Source organism: Asparagus officinalis, chromosome 8 (assembly GCF_001876935.1).
Source record: "Asparagus officinalis chromosome 8, Aspof.V1, whole genome shotgun sequence".
Taxonomy (NCBI): Eukaryota; Viridiplantae; Streptophyta; class Magnoliopsida; order Asparagales; family Asparagaceae; genus Asparagus; species Asparagus officinalis.
This window is the reverse complement of record NC_033801.1, coordinates 6,554,349-6,577,673: the sequence shown is the minus strand read 5'-3', so window position 1 is coordinate 6,577,673 and position 23,325 is coordinate 6,554,349. Positions and strand designations below refer to the sequence as shown.

The 23,325-nt window shown below is 37.2% G+C and overlaps 1 protein-coding gene and 2 long non-coding RNA genes across 10 annotated transcripts; 1 reads left to right on the top strand and 2 right to left on the bottom strand.

Moving 5' to 3' along the window:
* LOC109820052 lies at positions 460–9,990 on the bottom strand. 8 transcript variants are annotated; one of them, XR_002241709.1, is made up of 8 exons: positions 9,655–9,990; positions 8,493–8,560; positions 8,368–8,405; positions 3,786–4,027; positions 1,956–2,423; positions 1,782–1,857; positions 1,558–1,617; positions 460–985 (listed from the first exon to the last, which is right to left on the bottom strand). It is a non-coding gene; the product is annotated as an uncharacterized LOC109820052 (long non-coding RNA). The 8 variants fall into 8 exon arrangements; XR_002241705.1 differs by having other exon boundaries at positions 8,493–9,990; XR_002241704.1 differs by having other exon boundaries at positions 8,368–8,929.
* Positions 4,666–5,773, bottom strand: LOC109820054. The gene is made up of 2 exons (XR_002241710.1): positions 5,649–5,773; positions 4,666–5,578 (listed from the first exon to the last, which is right to left on the bottom strand). It is a non-coding gene; the product is annotated as an uncharacterized LOC109820054 (long non-coding RNA).
* On the top strand, positions 10,592–20,473 carry LOC109851538 (pentatricopeptide repeat-containing protein At4g14190, chloroplastic). Its single transcript, XM_020421723.1, has 5 exons — positions 10,592–10,706; positions 10,776–10,946; positions 15,935–19,588; positions 20,042–20,236; positions 20,319–20,473. Exon 3 carries the CDS (start codon positions 16,025–16,027, stop codon positions 17,108–17,110), a length of 1,086 nt encoding a protein of 361 aa, XP_020277312.1. The 5' UTR covers positions 10,592–10,706; positions 10,776–10,946; positions 15,935–16,024; the 3' UTR covers positions 17,111–19,588; positions 20,042–20,236; positions 20,319–20,473.

The window sequence follows — 23,325 nt, the reverse complement described above, 5'->3', positions numbered from 1 at the left end:
ACATGACTAAAATTACTTCTCAATTAATACAAGATCTTTAGTTTTAGTTGTGTTTTTCTTTTGACTAGTTTTGATACACGTGCAATGCACATGGTAATTTTTTATTTATTATAACATGGTTATAAAAATTTGCCGCGAGGAGACGGTAAATGTTCATGTGGTTGATCATTGCACAGAGCTCAAGATGTGCAGTGTTTTTTCTCCTGATTTTGCCCACATTGCATCACATGGGAATGGAAAGCAAACTCTTAACATTCAGATTTGTTCAATGAGTACACTGAAAGTTGCAGTATATAACACATGCTTCTAAGAGTTTCATATATCAAAATGAATGCAACCTTTGATATAATACTTCTCTCCTGAATCAAAAAAGACTTTAATTTGTCTGCATGAACCAATCAGATATCCTGAAGGAAAACCTAGAGGTAGAATTATTTTGACAATATGATTTCAATAGCATAACAAAAAGCAAGAAATATGATTTGGCTTCTCAGGTTTCTTACATTGTTTTAGTCTATTTACAAGGCAATGTAATCTGATTGCACCGAGAAGATGCATACAAATATTTACACCATAATCATACTTAAATATTCTTTACAAAGGAATTGAGGTCTCATCAGCTAGGGTAGTCTAGATGATAAAGATCTCGCAATACATGACGTTGATCCCCTTTGTTAGTGTCTCTTCTGATCAAAGAATTTGCACCATGTCATGAGAAATTATAAATGCCATGAGATATTATAAATAACAAACAGAAACTCGAGGAAGAGCGCAAAGCATCAAGGAAGTGTCCTTTGCTCAGGCTGTTGCCTTCGATGGCGTTTATTGTCAATAACGGAAGGAATTGCATCAGAACCCTAGAATTGCCATCTAGCAATTTGACAATCCCAAGAATAGCTCACAAGCATATGGTTTATGGATGCCAGCTACAGACTCTAATCACAGCGTTATGAAAGGTGATTTTTGCAACTTGGTTTCCAGTCACCTGAAATAGTGTCAAGATAAACAAATGTCAAACATCATCTCATAACATTCTTATATATCATCACGTTGATATTCTATGAAGCTTAACAACTGGGTAATGTTTCCTTACCCACAATTTGAACTGGCTAACTTCTTAAACCCACATCAGTTCTTAATTGCAGATTGGCCTCCAGTGTCATCACCCAATTGCACACAGACCCCATTGTAGTTGTATGGTTGAGAATAGACCCCCTTGTACTATCACTGAACTGTGATTAGACCCCTGAGTGAATTCGTTTTTACCCTCAGGAGGCATAGTTGTCCAAAAAAAACAATTTCCTCCTTTTTTGGTGGTAAAAGGGTAAAAAAGTCACTCTGAGGGCCTATCTCCAATAATAGAACTACAGGGGATCTATGCGCAATTGGGCAATGGTACAGGGTGTCTATCCACAATTAACCCAAAAGAAAACCAAAACATATTGTCTCAATATTAGTTTTTAGTATTAAAATTTTATAATAAAAGATACTAATTACGTTTAGTGAATCATAGTGTGAATTTTTGGTAGTCCAACGAAATTTACAACATTTCAATACCTGGGAAAAGATTATCAACAGAATTATATGTGGAAGCTCAATCTCAATACACTTGGCAACCTGGGCAAACAAAAGTATCAGCCAACTGTAACAGATCTTCTACCACATCTTATGTAAATTATACAATAAACAATCTCAAAAGGTTCACAGCACAAACTTGTGAACAACAATGACAAGTCTGCAAATAGGAAAAAAAAAGTTTCGAAAAACAAAATGATGCTTACACTGAGAAAGCCTAACTCATAGAGGCCAAATCCGGATAAGGCAACTAAAGGAACTGCTGATAGTTGACTCACAAATCTGAATTGTAGAAAAATAAACAAATAAATAAATGTCTATAAACAAAAAAATTTGTAGGTTGGTATAAATGCAATGCATGGTAGAGATTCATAACTAACCTAGTGACATTAAGCCAAAGGCCACTGAAGTCTGAAGTGTTGAAGCTACATTAGAGCACATTGTGTTCCTCGCATTATATGTAAGAATTTGTAGTACAAAATGAAATATATAATTTATCTTCAAAATATTAACATAACTCTCACTTCCTTTCATTAATTTAACAAAGTACAGACTACAGAAGTACATACCACATCATAAATATAAACATGCTTGTCATGGGATCCCATGTAAATATATCTCTGGCTATTGCTGAAACATTGATGAAGATAAATACATAAATAATGCAAATTAAACGGACATCCTTCAGCTAAAAAGTAATCAGTGTCTTTGAAATCAGAGAAACATGCTCTATTGCTCCGTTACGTTTGAACTCAAACTTATAGCTGAATTATCACCATAAACCAAACTAACAATAAAATGCAGTCAGATTCCTCCTCAAATAATTATTCCCCCTCCATTCCCCCAATCTACAAAACAAAATAAAACTGTAAACAGTGCAATGCTCAGAGCTGAGAACATAAAATTTATTGAACCCCAACAACGAATTTACTAACTTTTCCATATGACTGATAATCAAATCCAATGTTGAAAATAGCGATAACGCATAGCGTAACGCTTACCTCTAGTTAGGTTACAATAGCGATAACGCATAGCGTAACGTAGGTTAAATAATTTATTATTATTTAAATAGTTTATAGATATAAAACATTCAAAATAAAAAAATATGAATAATCTTCGCAATTTTCAATTTCACAAATCAATATATCATCACAATTTCACAACAAAATCAATCATGTTTGCCTTAACAATCAATCCCAAAGCATAAAATACTTCAAGTTCGAAACCAAAAAGGATCCAATGATCCATAAACTATGAAGTATGAAATTATTGGGTTGGGTTGGAATCCATGAGTATGAAATTATGAATCAAGTTGTAATGAAAGGATCCAATGATCCATAAACCCAAAACCAAAAGCATGCTTATGTTTGGACAAGGCGGCGCGAAAAGGGGGAGCTGCAGGCTAAAGTAGCAAAGAAAAAGGCATGAAAAGGGGAAGGGGAGGCGGAGCTGCAGGCGGTGTGAAAAGGGCGTGAAAAGGGGAAGGGGAGGCGGAGCTGCGGGCAGCGTGAAAAAGCCGTGAAAAGGGGAAGGGGAGGCGGAAAATAACCTAAGTTATAACTCAATCACAGCCATTCATTTCTTTTAAAAGCAATCTAAGCCATTGACAAAATAACCTAAGTTATAAAACGTTACGCCGTTACGTTACGTAACTTACGTTATAGCTAAAATAACGTGCGTTATTTTGTCTTTGCGTTATTTTCAAACGTTACGTAACGTTAAGCTACCGTTACGTTACGTTAAGCGTTATTTTGCGTTACGAAACGCGTTATTTTCAACACTGATCAAATCTAATATCGGCCATCTATGAGTGATGTTAACCAAGTGACAAGAAACAAAAAAAAATTTAAAGAGCTTGATACCTGTGCACAAGCTCAAAAATCTCTTCAAGTTTGTGCAAAACTAAAAAACCAGTATCTTTGTTACACATTTTCTTTCTTTGTACTCTATCATAAGAGCTTTTTGTTTAGAAAAGAAATTTGAAGAGCACAGGCATGGAGCTCGATGCTTGGAACAAAATGAACCTCTAAACCACTTGAATCAGTTGTGTACCTCATATATGGGCTAATATAGATAAGGTAATCTTTCTTCAAAATCCAACTTAGTAAAGTCGACAACATGAGGGAAACTATCAGTAATACCGCATTAAACACCATCATAAGCTATCTGACTAATTCATTAGGATAATAGTAAAGATTAGATATATGTACCTCCTAAATCCAGTTCCATTTTGACAGTAACCGCATAAAGAGGCAGTACATGTGTCTTGACATCTGGATACCAGACAATATACTTTGAAGGAGCTTGCTGGTTATCTACACCAGAATCAAAATCTCCAGAACTTGGACCTGATTGTCAGTAGCCAGGAAGTATCATCTCTGTTCTTCCCAAGATTACATGACAGATCACCATATGCTTCAGCCCATCTTCACTAATTGGTGCGGAAATAAGGCTGCAAACCATTTAGCATGAACGTTAAGTTAATGTAATTACTAAAAGTCTGGAAAATTGTATTTGTTAGAATTCGAGGAATAAATAGAATTCAAGTATCTGTTTTATACATTAATATGTCTATAATCAGATACTTATATTATACTGCATGCAGAAACAAGTATTAGTCATGTACTATGAAGTGGTTAATGATAGGCTGTTTTGATGATTTCTATTGATATTATTTGTTGAATCACATGTAATTCATCCAAATTTACATTTTTTGTGTTTTCCCAATTGTAAGCATGTAATTAACAATACAGTATTTTTTAGCTAAAAGTGGTTTTGTTGAAAGATACATCAAGCTACATTCATGACGACGAATATTGACTATTATCCCCTATTTTCATGTTAGACTTCTTGTTCATTGTTATCTTTTGAATATATTCCCGATAGTAATAATTAGCCACAGGATACATCACTTTTAAACAGAGAGAGGTAGTATTTGTAAAGAATTTGATTTAAGAGCTGAAATAGAGCTTTGGAAGGAAATACAAAGGGGATTGGTAAACCTTTTGCTTTGATGTCTTCCTTATTTCCTTTTCTTCTTAAGGCATCTAAATGATTTATAATTCAAACCAGGTTGTCAAGAATCCGTGCTTGAGGAAGCTGGCATTACATATATTTAAAGTATCATTTTACAACTATTTTTTTTACAACCACACCAACTGTCAATACTTGTACAGTGCTTCAAATTTTGTTGCTGCTGATTCGGTTGTGTGTACTACTTCATGTAATGGAACGTCATCACAGGCTTACATCACAAAGAGAGACATGTGGGCTGAAGAAGAAGCAAAGTTCTTGTGAGTTGGAGAGGTATTGCATCCAGATGATGGGTATTTGAGTAGTCAAGAAAGATGGAAGGTCTTTTTAATGTTGTGTGAAATGCTAGAGGAGTATGGAACACATTTAGTTGAAGATGCTTTAAACTTCATATTCAAGCATTTGTTTGTTAGATTGGCAGGAAAATACTGTATTTATGAGTTCCGCCATCAGTTCAATTTCCAATTTTTCAGGCATGATGATTTTATGTTTCCTACAGTACGACGGGTAATAGTTATAGTTATTTATGCTAAGACTTCCCTTGTTGCTCTCTAATTTCTTTGAAGGAAAATATGAAATCACTCTATATTATGGCTAGTTAAATGCAACCCCCTTATCTAAGCTTATAACTTTGTCTTTTTCCTATTTATATGTCTTCTTTTTTGAAAGGAAAATGAACAAGAAATGTTTTCATAAAACATTATCAACTATCAACTGGTTAATCAGATCTTTTTTAGCAATAATAAATTTCACACTTATATGTCAAAAAGTTTAGACTTCTAAAATAAATTTTAAATAAATTAGAGTTGTTCTTTTAATTTATTTTTTAGATTCATTATATATTGGTCGTATATTGTCATTTATGTAAGAATAACCTTTTGTGTAGCACACATTAGAATGTCCTAAAAAAAATAATTCAGCATATATTTCGACGCAAGTGTTTGAATAAGCAAGAAGTTAATGAAACCACCTTAAAAAAAAATAATTCAGCATATATTTCGACGCAAGTGTTTGAATAAGCAAGAAGTTAATGAAACCACCTTAAATAATGATATTAAAAATTCTTTTTTTGTGAAGTTACAAATTATAACCTACGGTTTCTCAACATTAATCCTAATAGCATAGCAAGTGTTTGAACAATCTAAGAATTTCCAAAATAAAAATCTAAATCTAAATTTAAAAATTAATCATGACATACCATAAATTATTCTCTAAAAACCTTGCTCAATTTCTTTGATCCCATGTACTTTATTATTAATGCTAAAGATACCATGTTGAGATGTGGTTACTTGATTTGATGTTAGTTTGTTTGTAAATCATATTAGGCACCTTATGTAAATATTTCCTGCTTGACTTGGCTATATTTGCAGTTTTGAGCGCAGAATTGCATGCAGTGAATTATAGAGGGTAGCCCTCGAGCTGTGCAAGTAGCACATGGAGACTTTCTATAAAAAGTTTGGTGTGATTTGATTTATTTTAGTTACTTTCTCGCACTAAAAGATGTATCATTATGTGTTATGCAAAAATAATGCAATGATCTTGTTTTCCAAGATCAATGGAAAGTCCACAGACTATAGAAACCAAAATTCTGTTGGTCAGGTTTGGTTACTGTACAACATAGTTTGTGCATAAATATTTGGGATATATTATGGTTTTGTTTGCTCAGCCATTAATCAAATGTTTACTCTTGTAATTATATATATTATTATTATTTCTCAATAATATGTATATATATTGCAGGCTATTGCAAGAAATCGCCCTCCATCAGATATCATTGAGTCTACATCTGTTGCAGGACCAGGTTTTGTGAATGTAGTTCTGTCAAGCACATGGGTGGCTCAGGTTGTGTTTTACGAGGATTACAAGCACTTTATTTTTTATTATATATAAACTGGAACGCGCACATTCTTTTTCTAATTCTACTCTAATTTCACTATGTTTTATTGTGTAGTATATTCAAAATATGCTATTGAATGGTATCTAGACAAGGGCACCACTTTTATCAGTTAAAAGGGCGGTAGCTGACTTTTCTTCACCTATTATTGCAAAAGAAATGCATGTTGGTCATTTAAGGTCAACTATAATTGGAGACACTTTAGCTTGAATGCTGAAATTCTATAAACTTGATGTTCTACGACGGAACCATGTTGGTGACTGGGGTACACATGTGCATATACTCTTTGGTGACTGTTTCTTACTCTTAAAATTATTGATAAGTCTCATAATATGCTTGGTATAACAAAGGGCAAGGTTGGGTTATGAACATGAGCTTGCAGGCAAGGATCAGATTAGCAAATTAGTCTCATAATATGCAATTCTTCGTGAGCGTCAGCAACACTTTCATATAGTTCATTTTAAATTTAACTAATACTATCATCTTCCGTGAATCACTGTAGTTTTTTATTTATCACTTAGTAAATAACACAGTTGTTTTAAGTAAATACAAATATTATAATTGAAGTGTCTAATGGAGTGAAGAGAACCAAATTCTGATACAGATGTGAAACAAATTGTTTTCAGAGTTTTATATCACATGAAGAAGTAAAAATATTCTTGTAGAAAATCATAGTCTAGCAAGGATCTTAATCTTAACTTATTAAAAGAGTCCATGTGGAACCTTTGAGCAAAAGAGGACTCGGAGACAAAAAAAAATTTCTAATGCACTCATTCCAACATAAACATCATGCATGCATGCAACAATCTATTGTGCTTTTGTTTAATGACATCTACCGTGCTATTGTTAATCAAACTATGAATTCTTTTAAGCTTTATTTCATACCGCAAAGTTTAGTACTAACAAAACCAACCTTTATGTGAAAAAGCCTGGTAAAAAGTTTTCATTTAAAAATAAAACAACGAAAGAGCAAAAAACTATACAAGATATGAGTGGGAAATACGCACATCACATCAACGTTAATTAATTTCTTTCCATATATATTTCTATGGTTAGTGCAAACTGTAATGTAGTAATACACCATGCAAAATATTTGAAGTATGTAGAAAAAAAAGAGGAGTATCTAAAGTATGAACGCCTTCATCCAAACTGAATCATGTAACCTCCTAATTGAACATTAACACGGCTAGCATTTGACGCTTGAAAAAACGACCCAATAAATGAAATGATATTATGATATTTGAACACAATTGAGAATCAAGATACAAGTATTAAAAAATAAGATCAAAGCGTGCGATACCTTGCGGTACAGATTCACAACAAAAACCAAGCTAGCATTTTTACTTCATTTATGAACTGCTCTCAATTTCTATATACTAAATTTTCAGGCCTTTCACATAAAAAGCAAGCAGAAGCAAAACAATTCTAACGTATTAGTTTTTCTTTTTCCATCAAAAATTTATGTAGCTGAATGCAAAGTGAGAAACATCTAGTATGACAATTTTCTTGAAAGTGAGAATCCTTAAAGAATATGGTTCATTGAAGGTCTATTTGTATCAATCATGGTGATAAAATCAATTGTTATGATGTAATAATATATCCTCATGTTTTTAACTGCTTTTAATGTGGGAACATTTTTAAAAAATTCTGAAAGGGAAATTAGTGATTAAACTGTTACAGTCCATTTAACAGAACATACGGGGGGAAAACTCAGTGCATATATCAAATTATTCAACTCAAAAAAATGAAGTAAAGCCAAATACAATAACAGTTTAATCATATTCAACAGATATCACTAAAAATACATTACAAAATGCTATAATTGTAAGAGGAAAATCATAAAGATAAAATAAAAACTAATTTACCTTGATAGCTTTCTACTCCTCCAATCAATATCGGACACCTAACAGCAATAATCAATAATCAATCAATACTAAAAATAAAGGTTATCCATCAAACAATCAAACTGAGAATATGAATAAGAAATTACAATAAAGTAATCTGGTAAGGACTTCTTTGTGAAGCATTAATCTAATCTGGTAGGTACAGTCTTCCTCACTGATGAAACAATAAAGTAAAAAGGATTATTAAACGTTTACGATCATGTTTACAGGGAACTATATCAATCTGTCAGAGTTGATGATTGCTTCTGGAACATAGGTTTGTGTACAAACTACTAAGACTCTGTTGGATTTCCTGTGATGTTGCATTATTCTCACTGAAATGTTCTGAATATATTTAACTTTACACAGGATGGGAGGTCATTTCTATACTGTTGACCAAGCAAAATCAAATGGAGTGGTGGAAGTTTTTGGTGAAAGGTGAACCTGAAATTCATACTTAGAAAGTTGAACTCGAGTCTAGCAAATTGTCTGTTTTGGATCCTGAGACTCGGCAAACCAGAGATGTCTTAGCCCGTCCTTGTTCCTAGATATGAAAGTTTTCTTTGTCAAGTGTTTTTTTAAACTCTATAACCAACATAACAGCAGTAGATTCAATACATTTCTATAGATTGACAATGCATAATCATCTAGACACATGAAAATTCCTAAATTAGCAACCATTTGATTAAAAAAACAACGCAAATAAGCACATAAGTACAAAAAAAACAAAAATAACAATTAACAGAAAAAAGAAGAGTCTCCTGTTGAGCGCATGAATAAAATGGGAAAGGAAAATGTTGGTGAAAGAATCAATAATCAATAAGATCAATAATCAATAATAAGAGTAGAAAAGTGCAGGATTAGTTTAAAAGAACTGATCTAACTGAGAAATGGGAAGACCAAGTCCACCCCTCAACACTGAGTGACCTCAAAACTGAAACCTCTTAAGAACAGATGAAGAAAGAACAAACCTTGACGCGGGGACGAGAAAAAACTAAGAATGTCTTGAATCTTCTACTTCTATGTAGTAATAAACAAAATCAGGTAATCCCCTTCGAGAAATTTATAAATCGAACAAATTACTAAAATCAAAATCAAAATCAAATCAAAATTAATAAATTGAACAAGACAAACCAGAAATTTATTAATCTCTTATAAAAATCTTGCACAATTTCTTCACTTCCTGATCCTTCCCTAAAATCTGATATCTGAGGAAACGATGGAAGAGAAGGTTTGAAACTTCCAATTCCATCAAAACAAAACCAAAACCTGAAATCGAGAGAGAAGAGTCGACGAGCAATTTGGCGGCGAAGATGACTGCATCGATCTGAGACGCGCTCCACAATTCCAACCCTAGCCGGGCTTCAGAATCGAGGATTGCAAGGAATCGAAAGAGACCAGACTTGATCGGAGCGGAGCGGAAGAGGTGAGCGAAATCGCGAGGGGGACTGCGATCCTTGAAGAGGTCTAAGAAATTGGATATCTCTTCCATGGCGATGGAGAGATCAGTTCATGAGATGAGTCGGCGAATCGGAGAGGCGACGACGAGGGGTTGAGGGGGGAGAAAAGGGGATGGCGTTGGTTTGGGGGAAAATAAATGAGAAAAAAAACAGAAATCGAAAAAACTATTCGGTACCCAAACACTCCCTTGGTAATTAGATTTGGTGAAAGGCTATTTTGGGGAGGGTAAAGTTTTTTTTAGAACTTCCTCTTTTAAATGGTAGATAGATAGATTTTTTTAAAACCAAAACTTACCCATGTCTTGATGGAGTTTTGTATTAATTTCACTATTTGTTCCCACAAATCAGCATTTTACTTCATTAAATATGGTCTTTTGGGCCAAAAAATAAAAATTGTAAGAATGTCTGTCAAGAATTAGTCTTTTAACTAACCATTTCAATTTATCTATCGTTGCCATTTTCTGGGTATTTTAAATAATTTCAAACTTGGGCTCAGCCCAATAGATCATTAGGCCCATTAAGATAGCCCACTTATAAATATCCTTGATTTTTAGCTAACTGTTCCCTCGTTGTCTAAAGCACAAGCCATGAGAACTTCGATCCAATCCCACCCCCAAAATCTCTTCCTCCCCTTCAAAAACCCTAATCCACTCCCAAAACCCACCTCCAAAACCCTAACAAAACCCTCTCCCTCCTCTTCTCTCATCCCTCCATTACGCGTTTCAAGCCAAAATCACAGCAACCCTAACAAAACCCTCTCCCTCCTCTTCTCTCATCCCTCCATTACGCGTTTCAAGCCAAAATCACAGCAATCTCCATCTTGACCACCATAATCATCATCAGCAGCACAAGGACCTCCTGGTTGAGACTTTTCACAGCAATCTCCATCTTGACCACCATAATCATCATCAGCAGCACAAGGACCTCCTGGTTGAGACTTTTCACTGTAACAAGATCCTCAAAGATTTGATCGAAGAAGTTTCCATCGAGGGATCGGACCCAGTTTGGATTCTTGAGAGGGATGGGGATTGGAGTAAGGAGCAGCTCTGGGCTGTGGTTGTGCTGCTGTTGGAGGAAGAGAGAGTCGAAGAAGCGATTCAGGTTTCGATTTTTAATTTTTTTTTATTTTTAATTTTTTCCTTTGAGAAGATATAATGCATTTAAAGCTTTTTTAAGGGTAACCCTTTTGAAATGCTGAATTATATAATATCTAATGCTTTGAAATCTGTTAAACTATTTGGTTAATTTAGTTGTTAAAACTTCTTTGTGTAGTTTTGTGTTCCTATGAGATGTAGGACTTTGGCATACAGAATTTTTGCCGCAAACATTTTTAGATTATTTAATGGACTTAAATTGATCTTATGAGTGAGCCATTTGAGCCCTGGGTCTGTGCTTCCCACATGTGCCATTTTTCAATAATTTCCTTGGTTTTTTTTGAGTTGCTTCCCATGATGTTGGATGGCTTACGGGGGGTCCAAGTTCATTATACTAGACATGAATGTACCACGAACGACACTTGATATTGATAGTTTCATATGTCCAGTCATTGACATCATATTCTTGTTATGTGATTGTGCTAGTTACTCTTGTTGTGCGCAGCGGAAATTTCGGCAGAGTTTCTGGTGCACAATAAGAGAGAAAGATCGATAAGAATTCTTGTTTCTCAAAGGGAACAAGAATCTGAAAGCCTAATATCTCATCAAAGTGGGATATTAGCTCTTCCTCTCGTCAGCTCTAGGACTGCGCGTCGAGGGATCCAAAAAACTATTACAATGACCACAAACTCAAACAAACCAATTTTACGTGGTTCGGCAAACTGCCTACGTCCACGGGGCAAGGAGGGGGAGATCTACTATTAGAGGGAGAGAACACAACTAGGGTTTACAATCACTCAATCTAAACCCTCTCACAAACTCTCAGATCCCTCACACAAATACTCTCTCAAATAGATACACAAATCAAAGAACAACTGCAAAAGGACTTTGCTTTCCTCTGTGAATAGCCGCCTAAAAAACCTCTGTACGCTGCCTTGCTTTTCACCTGCACCCAGCCCTTCTCTACTCTCAGCCGCCTTTTCTTTTGCTCTGTACCTTTTCCTCCTCCTACGCACACCCTAGGAGAGAATCATCAACTATATATATAGCATATGATATCGGGTAACCGGGTAATCGGCTTTTGTCTGCTGGGAAAACTCATCACTTCACGTGGTTTTGCATTCACATGCTTCTCGTGGTCCCCACACACAAGCCAGGCCCTTCCCTTCATGCGTTTACCTCCAAAATCCACTAGCTCATGCTAGCCTCCCACACGTATTGAGCTTTGTCCAGGGAACAAAAGAGAGCCCCCTCACGTTTTATGATATCACAATTCTCCACCTCGGCGAAGTTTTTCCAAAACTGAGCCGACACTAACCAAATCAAATGCCTCACTTGTTGTGTCCAGTACGAAGTGAAACAATTCACGACAACGGACTCAATCCAGAACAAGTCGAGAACCCAAATGAGAGTGCAAACTCTCCAAACGTCGGTATCAACTCACCAAATCGATCTCACCCCCATCAAAATCCAAACCGACTGCATCGTAAAGACTGCCTATGTATCCTCTTGCCCAAGGAATCAAGCCGAACGTAGTTCACCCAAATGGCCGCGAACGACCTCAAACCAATAAAAGAGTTCGCAACCCTTCTCCAATATCATCAACTCTGCGGCTGATAGCACCTCCAATGGCCTCAAACACCTCCACCTGAGGCGAACCAATGGCCATATCCAAACTATGTCTGCCAGCTGCACTCGATTCAAAACCCAACTCATCATCTGCACATAAATCCAAATGACTCCCACGCTGTGTCACCTCAGCTGGAATCCCAACCAATGCAGAATGATCTGGAGTAATCTTCACCCAATGTGGAGTAGCATCACTCTCCACCCGCTGTGATACCTCTAAGGTCTGTCCAAAACTCTCCACCTGCTGAGAGTCAATTGGCTTCCTCATCGAAGCCTCAACCAAAGTGACACTTCCAGACCAATCTTCCAATAGAGTTTTACCTCCAATCACAGCAATTGACAACTCTTTAATAGGATGACCCAAATATGTCGAAGCCTCTGTCCAAAAACTCTTCTGCAAACCATTGCTTGACATCAAACACCGATCCTCCTCCAGCAAGGTACGGTTCTCCAAATTTGTCACCCTATCTAGCTGTTCCAAGATTTCCTTTCCAACGAAGTGTCTCGAAATACCGTGAGCTCAGCTCCAATACAGAAATAGGTCCATCTTGTACCTCCCACCAGAATGGAGTACCTTCACCTTTCTGTCTATTACACACTTCTTCAATCTGTTAGAGACTACTAGGACTTTCTCCAATGGGGATTTGGTTGCAACCCAAACACGCCTAGAACAGCCACCAACAAAGGAAACCAAACTTCTATTACCTCCCAATGATTCCCCCTTGGAAGATCCCCAAACATCCACGTGAACTCCTCCAGAACGACCCTTAGCACGGTGAATAGAGGTGCCACACTTCACCTCGGTCTTCTTGCTCACATCAACATGTTCACTGGACTTTAAATTGCAGGTCTTTACACCCTCTTTCAATCTATGCGAGGAATCAATACTGGAATGGCCAAGCCCCAAATGCCGCAGTCTAGTCGAATCAACAGAAGTCGTCAGCTCTCCACCTGCCACTATACCTCCAGTCAAGTAATACAGGTTATTTCTCCTGACGCCCTTCATCAAAATACGAGAGTCTCTCGCAATCTCGAGAACCATGTCCTCAACACGAACCTTCAGACCCTCTCCAACCAAAGCTCCAATCGAGATCAAGTTCTTCCTCAAAGAAGGAACATATCTCACATCGTTTAACTCTCTAACAGTCCCGTCAAACATCTTTATGCGAATTCTTCCTATCCCAAGGATCTGGCATGCACGGTTATCAGCCATGTACACCACACCACTATCCACCAGCTTCTCAAAACTGGAGAACCATTCCCTTCTAGGGCACACATGATAGGTCGCACCACTATCCAACATCCATTCAGATTCCTCCGAATAGCTATCTGTAGGACTGATAGAAAGCGAATAAATAGAAGAGTCAGAATTATTACCATCCGATACGATGTTTGCTTCTGATGATGGTTGCTTCCCTTTTCCCTTCTGCTTATTCTTCATCCATTCGTCGAGCTTTGGGCAGTCTTTCTTCCAATGACCAGTCTCCTTGCACCAAGCACACTGATCTTTTCCTACTCTAGACTGTGACTTCCAATTCTTTCGGTTTGGACCCTTCCCTCTTGCGACCAACGCCTCCGCTACCCGCTCAACTGAAGCCTCCTTATCCTTCTTTCGAAGCTGATAATTCACAAGTGCAGCGGTGACCTCACTATACGAAAGTGATGCCTTCCCATTAATCAGAGTAAGAACGAAGGTCTCATATTCCTCGTCGGCTAAGGAACTCAACAACAACAACGTCTTGTCCTCATCTTCAATTATAACATCCACGTTCGCCAAATCCGCAAGAAGCTTCGTGTAGTGGTTCATGTGATCTCTAATGGAGGTTCCCTTCTTCAACTGGAAACGATAAAGTCTCCTCTTCAAATGCAAGCGATTTTCCACACTCTTGGTCAAATACTTGCTTTCGAGAATCTCCCAAATCTTCTTCGCAAAAGTCTCATTCATCACATCATATTTTAGATCTTGAGTCAAACAAGGCCTAATCACACCACACGCCGTTCGATTCATCTTTTTCCAAACCTTCTCTTTAATCTCATCTGACTTGCCATCTAACTCCAATGTATCCTCCAAATTCTGCGCGTTCAGCGCATCCAAAACCTCGCATCTTCATAATCCAAAGTTGTTTGTGCCATTAAATTTCTCCACATCTATCTTCATAGAGTGGATATTCAAACTCTGAATGGTCTTCGCGCCAGAAGAACCACCCTCGACACCCGAAGCACCTTCTTTCCCCGACATCTTACGCACCAACGAACAAAGAATAGATCCAAAACTGAAAGATAGAGTCTTTACCAAAAGATCCCACCTTTATCACCAACGAAATCCTAAACGGGCCTCCAATTTGATCTACTCCTCCAACCAAACCCTAGATCTGGAATCTGGGCTCTGATACCACTTGTTGTGCGCAGCGAAAATTTCGGCAGAGTTTCTGGTGCACAATAAGAGAGAAAGATCGATAAGAATTCTTGTTTCTCAAAGGGAACAAGAATCTGAAAGCCTAATATCCCATCAAAGTGGGATATTAGCTATTCCTCTCGTCAGTTTTAGGACTGCGCGTCGAGGGATCCTAAAAACTATTACAATGGCCACAAACTCAAACAAACCAATATTACGTGGTTCGGCAAACTGCCTACGTCCACGGGGCAAGGAGGGGGAGATCTACTATTAGAGGGAGAGAACACAACTAGGGTTTACAATCACTCAATCTAAACCCTCTCACAAACTCTCAGATCCCTCACACAAATACTCTCTCAAATAGATACACAAATCAAAGAACAACTGCAAAAGGACTTTGCTTTCCTCTGTGAATAGCCGCCTAAAAAACCTCTGTACGCTGCCTTGCTTTTCACCTGCACCCAGCCCCTCTCTACTCTCAGCCGCCTTTTCTTTTGCTCTGTACCTTTTCCTCCTCCTGCGCACACCCTAGGAGAGAATCATCAACTATATATATAGCATATGATATCGGGTAACCGGGTAATCGGCTTTTGTCCGCTGGGAAAACTCATCACTTCACGTGGTTTTGCATTCACATGCTTCTCGTGGTCCCCACACACAAGCCAACAAAGAGAGCCCTTCACATGCTTCTCGTGGTCCTCCAAAATCCACTAGCTCATGCTAGCCTCCCACACGTATTGAGCTTTGTCCAGGGAACAAAAGAGAGCCCCCTCACGTTTTATGATATCACAACTCTTAGTCTAATGATGAATTCTCTGACAGGCGCATTGTTCAATATGGTAATTGGAAATAGCAAAAGTTGATCATAGTTCAGGGGAACGTGCTTTCCGTGAAATTTCAATCTTTTTAAAAAATAATTGAATATGTTCTCTTCTCCATAAAATTGAGGTCCTCATTTATGTGATACACAGGTGTTTCATTCGTGGAAAAACAAAGAAACATCTCGAATCGCTGGTGCCAACTACACCAAAATCATACATCTGTTGTGTGAAAGAAATTACATGGAAAGAGCACTCTCAACCCTCCATGACATGGAGGAGCATTGTGTTGTCCCTTCTTTGCCAATCTACAATGATATAATTCATGGATTTGCGAGAAAGAAAGAGTTTGATAAGTCAAAAAACATGCTGAGTAAAATGGTAGAGGCTGGTTTGCTGCCTACACCCGAAACATATAATGGGCTAATTCGAGCTTATGGAGATTATAAATTGTATGATCAGATGAGTAAGTGTGTGAAGGAGATGGAATCAAAAGGATGTTTTCCAAATGAGGTTACCTATAATTTTTTACTTGAAGAATATGCTCGAGGAGGACTTTTTGAAAGAATGGAAAGATTGTATAGAACTCTCCAATCAAAAAGAATGAACTTGCAGCCTCACGCTTTGCTCACAATGCTGGAGGCTTATGCTGATCTGGGGATCTTGGAAAAAATGGAGAAAATGTTCCGCAGATTTTTGCATTCAGAAGCATATATGAAGGAAAATCTAATAAGAAAGTTGGCTATGGTTTACATAGAGCATCATCGGTTTGTTCGGTTGGAAGAGTTTGGGAATGAGATCAGTTCCAGAACTGGTAGAACTGATATTGTTTGGTGCATTCTCCTCCTTGCTTCTGCTTGTCTCTTGAGCCGAAAGGGTGTAGAATCTGTTGTTAGGGAAATGGATACGGCAAAAGTTGAGTTTATATTAACCCATACAAATATTCTTGGGCTGTTTTATCTTAAAATCAATGACTTCAAGGCTTTAAATGGCGCACTTTCTCGGATTGAAATGCACAAATTGAAACCCGATATGGTGACTTTTGGAATTCTTTTTGATGCTTGTAAGATTGGGTATAATGGCATCCGTGTGTTGGAAGTATGGAAAAGAAATGGTTATCTAGAAAGAGCGGTGGAAATGAACACGGATCCTCTAGTTTTGGGTGCTTTTGGCAAAGGGTCTTTCATCAGGAATTGTGAGAAGACATACTCCTCTCTTAAATATAAAGGGAAAGAAAGAAAATTATGGACTTATGGGAAGCTAATCAGCTTAGTTTTCGGAGGGAGAAAAGATGGACAAGATAATCTATTGCAAGCTGGAAAGAGATGAAGGAAAGTCTCATGTATGTACCAAACATTATATTTTTCTTTAGGGCATGTGATCTCTTCCTTAGCTAGTAAATGTCTTATATGGTCAATAGTTGGACACTTTCGAGAAAAGAAGCTGCATTGAAGCTATAAATGATTGATCAGGATTCAGCACAGACTGAAGGAGGAGCCGTAGATGCATATAACTGATGATCTTGAGTAAGCTGATTCTACTTCCAGCTATCTTTGTTTCATTGATGTCCTATGCAATAACTATTTTCTGTTGTTTATGTTATTAAGCCTTTTTTGCCGGTATGAATTTGTATTGGCTTCTAGGAGCTAACATCACTAGAAAATTATCAGGCTTGGCCGTTTTCCAGTTTTATGTAAAATTCTCTGAATTGTGAAACATAGTCTTCTTACCAAAACATCTATCAAACAGCCGCATCTTTGTTAAACAAAAGTTGCATTCCGCATATTTGTTAAACAAAAGTTGCATTCTCAAATATAAAAAAGAAACTATTTCTTCTTGATCTGAAAACACAAGGGGGGAAGAAAAGCTATATGTCAAAATTAAACTATTGGGAATGCTAATTTTCCGTTTTGCACAAGTTACCTTCACCATGAATGTTTATTATAACAGGAGATTGAGTTTTGAGTCCAGTGTAAGAATGCTAGAGAAACATGGGCAACTAATCTGATGATACTTGATTTCTACTTGTAAACTTCAGAATCGTAGTTCTTTTACTACTATGGCATTTACTTCTTTAGCGTGCTATTCAGTTTATTATTATTATTATTACATGTATACTTGTTTGAAGGCAAGACCGACTAAATAATTTTCCTCCTTCTGGGCAGTGAAGATCATTAAACAAATTATAGTCCGTGAAGCAAGTTCTATGTTAAGCATTTAAGAGACATTTAAATTTATTAATGTTCCTCAAGGCATCGTCAGGCTCAGCTGATCAGGATAGGCTCATAGGCAAACATCAGGAATTACTTACTCCAAGCCCCTACATACATAGAACAATTATAGTTTATGATTCTCATTTGTGTTGGTTTGTTGATCTTGACCGTATCCAGATACTATCATGGTCAACGTCTTTCACCTCAAAATGGTATGGTTCAAAGCTCTCCTGTTTGGTGTTACAGTATGTTGTCAAGTATTGTAACTATTGCTTTCTTTTTAAGGGAGTCCATCATGTAACCATATCTTTAAGATTCTCACCTCCATAGAATCTGTAAGAAAATTTGTGGTGCTTCAGGTAAAGTGTTGATGAATGAATTAGTGTCCTATGTGGTTTGGTATAGATGGTAACTCATTCACAGTAGTTCAAGTCTAACATGGTCAAAATTAGTCCTCTTCTCAATGATAAATTTTGCAATTTACCTCTAATAGGAAACAAATACTGAACGTACAAAGCTATCACATTGATGATTTCTAAATACAGGTTATAAGCTTTTTGACATTATTCTCCTTAAACATGAAAATTTTCTTAGTAGATAAAATATATAACAATGAGTTGAGCTGGTCAGAATATGTGGTATTTGCTTTGGGAGTCTAAGAGACTGATATTGAAGTTTAAAGAGTAAAATGTACACTATTGATACAAAGTGTTAATATTTAAAAGAAACAATCAGTTACCTGGAAAGCTCTTCATATAATATGACTTCAGTTATAGGAAAACATGTACAGCTAGATCTCTAATATCGTGTAATAGCTAATGGAAGACCTTGCAAGCTATGCACCTGTTAATTCATATTAAACTTGCTGTTAAAAGCTAGTCTTGATTAATGAAAGCTCAAGCTTGGATCCTAGCTTGAAGTAACTAATGGAAGAAGACTTGAATTAGTCATGCTACTCCTGTTTATGACGTCATGCATAGTGGACGAGCATCTGTATGCAAATCTTTGTAACAACAAACTAATTCAAATAACACTTTACTTTGGTAAATCAGTCGGATAATATTAAATGCCTTATTATAATCTTTGTGAGATAGAAGGCTGGTGCCTTGAAAGCGGAAGGGTTGAACATTTCAATGTACTATATGTAATATATCATGCCTAATGTGATACAAACACCATGTCCTCTTTTGGCAGTAACAACCCAAACAAATGCCAAGCAACATAGCCCTAATGTTTTCATCAATTGATTTGTCTTCATCTTGCTTGCACTTGTTAGATCTCGGCCTGCAATCTTCCATATCAAATCCACGTATCTCTGTGGAAGTGTTTGTTTTTATGTTTGCAGAAGATGTCCTCTCAGAAGAAGGCACCCGTGTTTATATCAGTTTATGTGGTGAAGCCTAGGCGGTCAACTGATCGTTGGAGGCCCTACCATCACCACCACCATCACTATCACCACGTTCACCATCATCAACGTGGTGGTTATGATCGGAAGGCTGAGCTTCTTCAGTATTGCCAACGGTTGAGGACCAATGCCCACCGTGAACAAACACCTTCCACCCCCAAAACCAGCTCCAAGCTTACTTCTAACAAGGTATGGTAAATTTCAGAAAAAATAAATGTTGCAATATTTTGCCAGAAATTAACCTCGAATATTTTATTGTATATCTACATTTTTATTCTACGAAATGTATTTACAAATTGAAATATAGTGTTTGGTTAGTTGCAAAAACAGTTGGATTTACATCTTTTACTATTGGAAATGTCTTTCACTGCAAATCAAGTATTTGTTTATCCGCAATCATAAAATGATCTACAATTTCTGAGTTGGGAGCCACTAATTTGATGACGTGACATTATTTTTAAATCTTTAAATTATTGTGAGGACTTGCAGAATTTGCTGCTATCAGATCAGCTGCAACAATGTTGCAATTTTTTTACCTGTGAAATGGAAATTCGATTGCCATTGCCGACTAGCATTTGATGCTTTAGCAAAATTTGTTGTTACGGTTTACTCATTTTGCCCTATTAATGCTGCCTAATTTAGATTATTCCACTGCATCGCAACCCAAGTATTCGAAGGAACCCGACGTGCTTAGGGAATTGGAAGAGGTTGCTGATACCGGGATTCATTCTGAGACCAGGTGTTATCTTCAGAAGGAAAAAGGAGAAGAAGATGACAGTCAAGAAGATGAGTGATTCTATGGGAAACACAATGCATCTAATTGCAAAGAACATAAGGGTAATATTAATAGAGGCTGAGTTTGTCTGTATCTTTGAACTTTAAATACGTAAGGATTAATGAAAATTTTGGTATCTTGCAGGCTGAGAAGCAGCAGGGATTTGTTAAGAAGCTTCTCTCCAATTTTAGAAGACGTAAATGATCATATTGTGATTTGATGGATGAAATTGATTTGGTTATAATGTAACATGATTTGTGTGCGAGTTGCTTTATAAACTCCCGATAAAAAAATTTAGGACAATTTTTTGAAAACACCCTTTTGTAAAGTTAATGAGCAAAATCGACCTTCTCAACTACAAAAAATGCAAAATCGACCTTTTCCATCACATCTGTGATGAAAAGGGTTGATTTTGTTGTAGCATGTTTTTCGAACTACACGGGACTAGTAGTCTCGTATAGTTAAGGTAGGCTAATTCAGCGCGTCCGTGACCACTCCTTCGACTCAATCATGGACATTGAGAAGAAGACTCGCGTTGCCCTCAAACTCTAAGCCCTAATCCTCTCCCACCCCAACTCCTCCCTCCCCCTCTCCACTCTCGACTCCCTCTCCTGCCTCCGCCTCTGCCCCCCCGTCCTCTGCCGGCTCTGGGCCCACCTCACCCCTCCCGCCCTCTCCCAAATCCGACGAGAGTTTGGCGCCATCAAGTCAAATCTCGCGGACTCGGTCCTTAGATGCAAGAAGCTCCTCCTCCTAGCCACCCCGCGGTGCCATCTCCGGCTCGAGCACATTCGGGTCGCTCGGCGCAACCTTGGCTTGCCCGACGACTTCGAGCACTCGGTCATTCTGGCCCACCCCTTGGCCTTTCGTCTGATTGCCTCGGCCACGGAGGACGACTCGAGGGTCATATTCGTAGAGGCGGTCGCAAGATCTGAGGTAAGGAAAGAGGGGAGGGGAGGGTCACGGATGGGTTTAGGCTTATATATACCGGATGAGTTTAGGCTTATATATACCAAATGGACGGGACCCGTCCATTTGGTTTGACATGCTAATCTTGGATTAGCACGCCTTAACTACAAGAGACTACTCTAGTTCGAAAAAACCGTTACAGCAAATAGACCCTTTTCATCTGAGTTGTGATGAAAAAGGTCGATTTTGCTGTTTTTTTTTTTGGTGAGAATGTGGATTTTGCTCATTAATTTTGCAAAAGGGTTGTTTTCAAAATTTTGTCTAAAAAATTAACATGTCGACATTATACTGTGTGAGTAAATTAGTTAAACTAAACTTCTATTACTACTGTTGATGTTCGTAATATTTACAGTTTCTTAAGGAGGGACAATGAAGGGGATGATTATCTTCATTTATATTAATGGAGGATTCGGTGTAAGATTCCCAGGATAATTGTTATTAGATTTTGGCTCTTGGATGTACAACTAATATCAAATCATACTATCCATACTAATATGGGTGCAAAATGGATTTTATTTTATTTTATATATTTTTTTTATTTTTATTTTTTTTGCCAGTCTAGATTCAGACTTGGTCGTAGAAATACTCACAATTTTTTAGGACATTGTAGTTAATTTTTCTCAAAATTGTTAAGATTCTTGGATAACTGAATTGATAAAGACATTGTCCATTTATACTTTTGCGCTGGATTTGCTACATAATAATATTCGTTAAATAATAGGAAATTTTCCGTGTAGGCTCCAGAATAAAAAGCCTTGTGGTTTTAGGTCCCTGCACTTTCTCTGAAAATGGTTAAGATTTGTTGATAAGAGTTGGTGGAAGAATTAATTTTAGTTGAGGCTGCAGTGGCGGATTTAGGATGTTAGGAGAGTGGTGTCGCTGCCGTATGATTAACAATTAAAAAAAACTTGTGATTGTCTACACCAGTAATTTCATATCGATGTACATAATGACATCATTAACAACACTATCAAATACATCATTCTCAATATATGTTACTAATCATAGGTTCCAAATATATCACTCTCAGTATACGTCACTAATCATCGGTTCTTTAGTTCGGACCTAGAATAGAATTGCGGGATGGGTTTTTTGGTGAATAAATTTTAAAAATTTACCCTTAAGTTTGGGTGTTCCTCCGATGACCCCCTTAACTTTCAAATTGTCGCAAAACTCTCTTTAAGTTTCGGAGCTCTTAGGAAATCCCCTCCAACACTCGACATCTTTTGAAAAAAAAAAAAATCCCTTACAATTATTTTCGCATGGATGCGTAAAATTGCTCTAAAAAAATATTTTAGGCAAAGTTCAAGCTCTTTGGAGATTTTTTTTTGGAGAACAAGAAAACTTGAAGGGGTGTTTTCTATGAAACCCCAAACTTGGGAGGGGTTCGTAAAACGTATCCTTGCAAATGGGTTCTTGGTCACCCCACTTTGAGCAAGGTGGAACCGTCGGTGGGCTGAGCAAGTACAAAATTTTGTACAAGAAATTTAAATGGTATGCCCTCCGTGTTCATCATACAATGATGTCCGTGGAGAATCATGGGGTCGTGGGGCAACATAATTCCAATTGGACCCCTTACGATGACAAGATTTTTGGCTGGATTGCGTGACGACCCCATTCTCTGTACCCCGCTTGCTGCAGGAGATCGTCTACTGACGAATGTCAAACGCTATGCAAGATTTTTGCCAGCCGCGGTCGCTTGAAACCCCTGCCAGTAGCTACTCGTCCTTATAATTTTTTTTTAACATAGAAACCATCTAAACTTTTGCCCAGATTGATGGTTACCGTTTACTTTTTTTTTTTTTTTGACGAAGACCAACTAAAATTGCTTACATGCTTTCAATGTCACACCAGTCTATGTTTTTTTTTATCACATCAAAACCACCTATTTTATGTAGCTAATGTCTCATGTGTGTCTTTATGCTTGGTACATATTTTAAATTTTTGGTGGTGATTGTGATTTTCTTAACATAGAAGGTGGTTCATGTCAAAAGTTTATAAAGGTAAGGTGGTATACATATCAAGTTGTGTTTTGTATGGTGGTAACCATAAGAGAGATAAAAGTTTAGGTGGTAAGAGATATAAAAGTTTAGGTGACAACAATATAAAAAACATAGATTGGTGTGACATTGAAATCATGTAAGCAATTTTAGGTGGTTTTCGTCAAAAAAAATGTATGTGG

Excerpts from the sequence above, each read along its gene's own strand:
- LOC109851538 (XM_020421723.1), top strand. The coding sequence starts at position 16,025 with ATGGAAAGAGCACTCTCAACCCTCCATGACATGGAGGAGCATTGTGTT.